This window comes from Zingiber officinale, chromosome 8B (assembly GCF_018446385.1).
Source record: "Zingiber officinale cultivar Zhangliang chromosome 8B, Zo_v1.1, whole genome shotgun sequence".
In the NCBI taxonomy this organism is placed as follows: domain Eukaryota; kingdom Viridiplantae; phylum Streptophyta; class Magnoliopsida; order Zingiberales; family Zingiberaceae; genus Zingiber; species Zingiber officinale.
In genome coordinates this window covers 3,913,951-3,916,427 of record NC_056001.1, presented here as the reverse complement: position 1 = coordinate 3,916,427, position 2,477 = coordinate 3,913,951, and the positions used below count along the sequence as shown (strand labels likewise).

The 2,477-nt window shown below is 43.8% G+C and overlaps 1 protein-coding gene across 1 annotated transcript; it reads left to right on the top strand.

The window, feature by feature from the left end:
* The first annotated feature begins 300 nt into the window (after positions 1-300).
* Positions 301-2,056, top strand: LOC122017284. Its single transcript, XM_042574852.1, has 2 exons — positions 301-438; positions 1,773-2,056. The coding sequence occupies exons 1-2, from the start codon at positions 345-347 to the stop codon at positions 2,033-2,035; spliced, it is 357 nt and encodes a 118-aa protein (XP_042430786.1). The 5' UTR covers positions 301-344; the 3' UTR covers positions 2,036-2,056.
* Positions 2,057-2,477: the final 421 nt, after the last annotated feature.

Below are 2,477 nucleotides of genomic sequence, written 5' to 3'. Positions count from 1 at the left end.
GACCAGAGTGGCCGACCACGTGATGGGAGGCAGCCGATGTCTCGCTCCATCCAAGGTGGCAGAATCTGGAGCCAGGTCGACGTCCTCGGCTCTTCGGAGATTAGATGGAGTTGCCCGTCGTCTTCCCTCGCCGAACACCGGCATTCAAAAGCGCGGGCCTCCTCCATGTGCCCGGCTCAACGCGATGCCGCAGCGAAACAACAGGCCAGTGGCACTCCCGATATTCCTGCCCCATCGCAGGGTCTTTTCCAGCCTTGCCAACCATAAAAGACCACCACCGCCCAACCCGTCCTCGACACCGCTTCTTATCTCACTTCTTATTCTACCGAAGAAAGCTAGCCACGATGGTTAAGAAGATGCGATCGCGCAGCACCACCGCCGTCGCAATCTTGCTGCTGTTCTCGTCTCTTCAATTCGCCGCCGCCGCCATTTCCGACGGTGAGCTCTATATTCGTCCTCCACCACGTTCCTCCTTTTGCTTGTCAATTCTCAAGGCGGAGCTAATTTGTTACTTTACGTTTTTCTACAAAGAGATTAAAGAATGTGTTAATAACCAAAAAAAACAAGCCGAAAAGAAGTCGATCGATATAGTTAATTATAAAAATGCGACCAGACAGTGTAGCTAGCTTACATATCTATAGCCAAACCCCGACACGTAAAACTTTAAAATGAGACAGTCAAATTCAGTGGTTTGGCATCGGTCTTTATTGGCTGCGTATGCATTATTTTAAAGGTTTTATTATTATTATTCTTTAAATCTTCCCAGACGTCAAAGATTTACTGAGTTGCAATCTTCCCACCCGATCTAACTTTCAAATAATAATTAGAATATCGAAAAAGATAGACGAAAGTGATGTCAGCAATGTCTGTCACGAGCGTTGCAATGGCATTGAACAAAAAACAATAAAATTTACTCACTAAACTTTTACTAAACCCACTGCAAAAAGGCACTATCCCATTGTACCACAATGCAAGCAACAATAATCATCTATTTGGGAACACTATTAATGTCTCCACAGATTTGATTTTTGGGGAGCCTCAACTATGAAAGTGACATCAGCTGGGATATGTTTATCTGCTCCTAATTACCATAACAGAGGTAATTAAAAGACGATTAAGAGTGGTGTTGTCTGTTAATGTTCTGCGAACTTGGCTGGACCAAATGACTGTCCATTAGTTCATGCACCTGATGTAGGCATAGCGAACCTGCCTGCAGAAGTAAGCACGTGGGACGCGTGCAGCATCTTGCATGAGGGAACTATTCGGTGAGGTGCATCTGTGCACGACCATTTCCTTCATCCATCTTGATGCGTCAATTCTTATCGTTGCCACGCACCAAAAGACAAAAGTTACCGGAATCTTATGCACCAACGTTAATGATTGCATTCGTCCATTCCCCATCTCATCAGATTCATGTGGTTATTATGAAAGAGATGGAAGCATTCCTTCTGTTAAATATCATCGGTTAGATATCAGGGATGATTAAGTCATCAATCATTGAATGAATTGATACCCATATTCTTCTAGATTATTGGTGACAAAGATAAAGGAATATGGAAGACACTTCAACACAGAATTAGATTGGTACCAAGGAGTCTCGACAGATTACTGTGATACTTAAATTAGAATTTCTTTGAGTTAATATATATACGGGGAGGAAAAACATGGAGAAAAATGAAAAAAATCCGACGAAGTTGTAGAGAATCCAGAATATATCCTTTGCCCATTTTCTCTCTAATGTTTATATAGTAATCAGAAGAATATCTTCTCAGCAAACGCTACGATACACACTTTTTCATCATCCTTGTTCCTGTCTGAAAGCATGAAGTTGGAGAGCCAGGGAGACGGCGGTTCTATTGACTGGATGAAGACCTCGCTCCTTTTTGCAAAACAAAATCAAACCAAGGAAGGGATCCCTAGCGTTGGCCCTATAACGCTCAAGTTAGAAACAGAAGAAGAGAAAGTGAAAGCACTAGGAACCGAGATCAATCTTGCCTTTCTTCCTACCTATCATACTCTTTTATACCTATTTTAGTGAACCCCATGTTTAATGATATTAATTGCAGACAGAAGACATTTTGTCTTGGCTTCTCCGCATTCAATGATAGATGGAGTGTTTTCTTTTATTTTCTCTTCCTCTTATTAAATATCCGTCTTTTCCTCTTTTATTATATCGGTTCAAGCATTGTCAATGACATACCCTATGCCGGACGGGTGGCCCGCTCGACCCGCTCTCCTGCCGATCAGGTTGACCAGACGATGTTTCATCCAGAAGGCCGACCGAATAGCGGTTCTTCCGATCGGCCTATGTAGCCCCCTCTTCCGATCAGCCTATGTAGCCCCTTGTCGCTCGGGTGATGCGGTTGAGTTTCTGAGCCCTGACGTTCACCATTTTGGCTTTGACCTCCACCGTGGTCGTTGACCTGTGTTAGGTGGGCTCCTCCTTACCGCCGCATCACAAGCCTCTCCTTTAAGTC

Coding starts and splice junctions, on each gene's coding strand:
- LOC122017284 (XM_042574852.1), top strand. CDS start 345: ATGGTTAAGAAGATGCGATCGCGCAGCACCACCGCCGTCGCAATCTTG. Junction 439..1,772: donor CGCCGCCGCCATTTCCGACG/GTGAGCTCTATA, acceptor ATATCTTCTCAG/CAAACGCTACGATACACACT.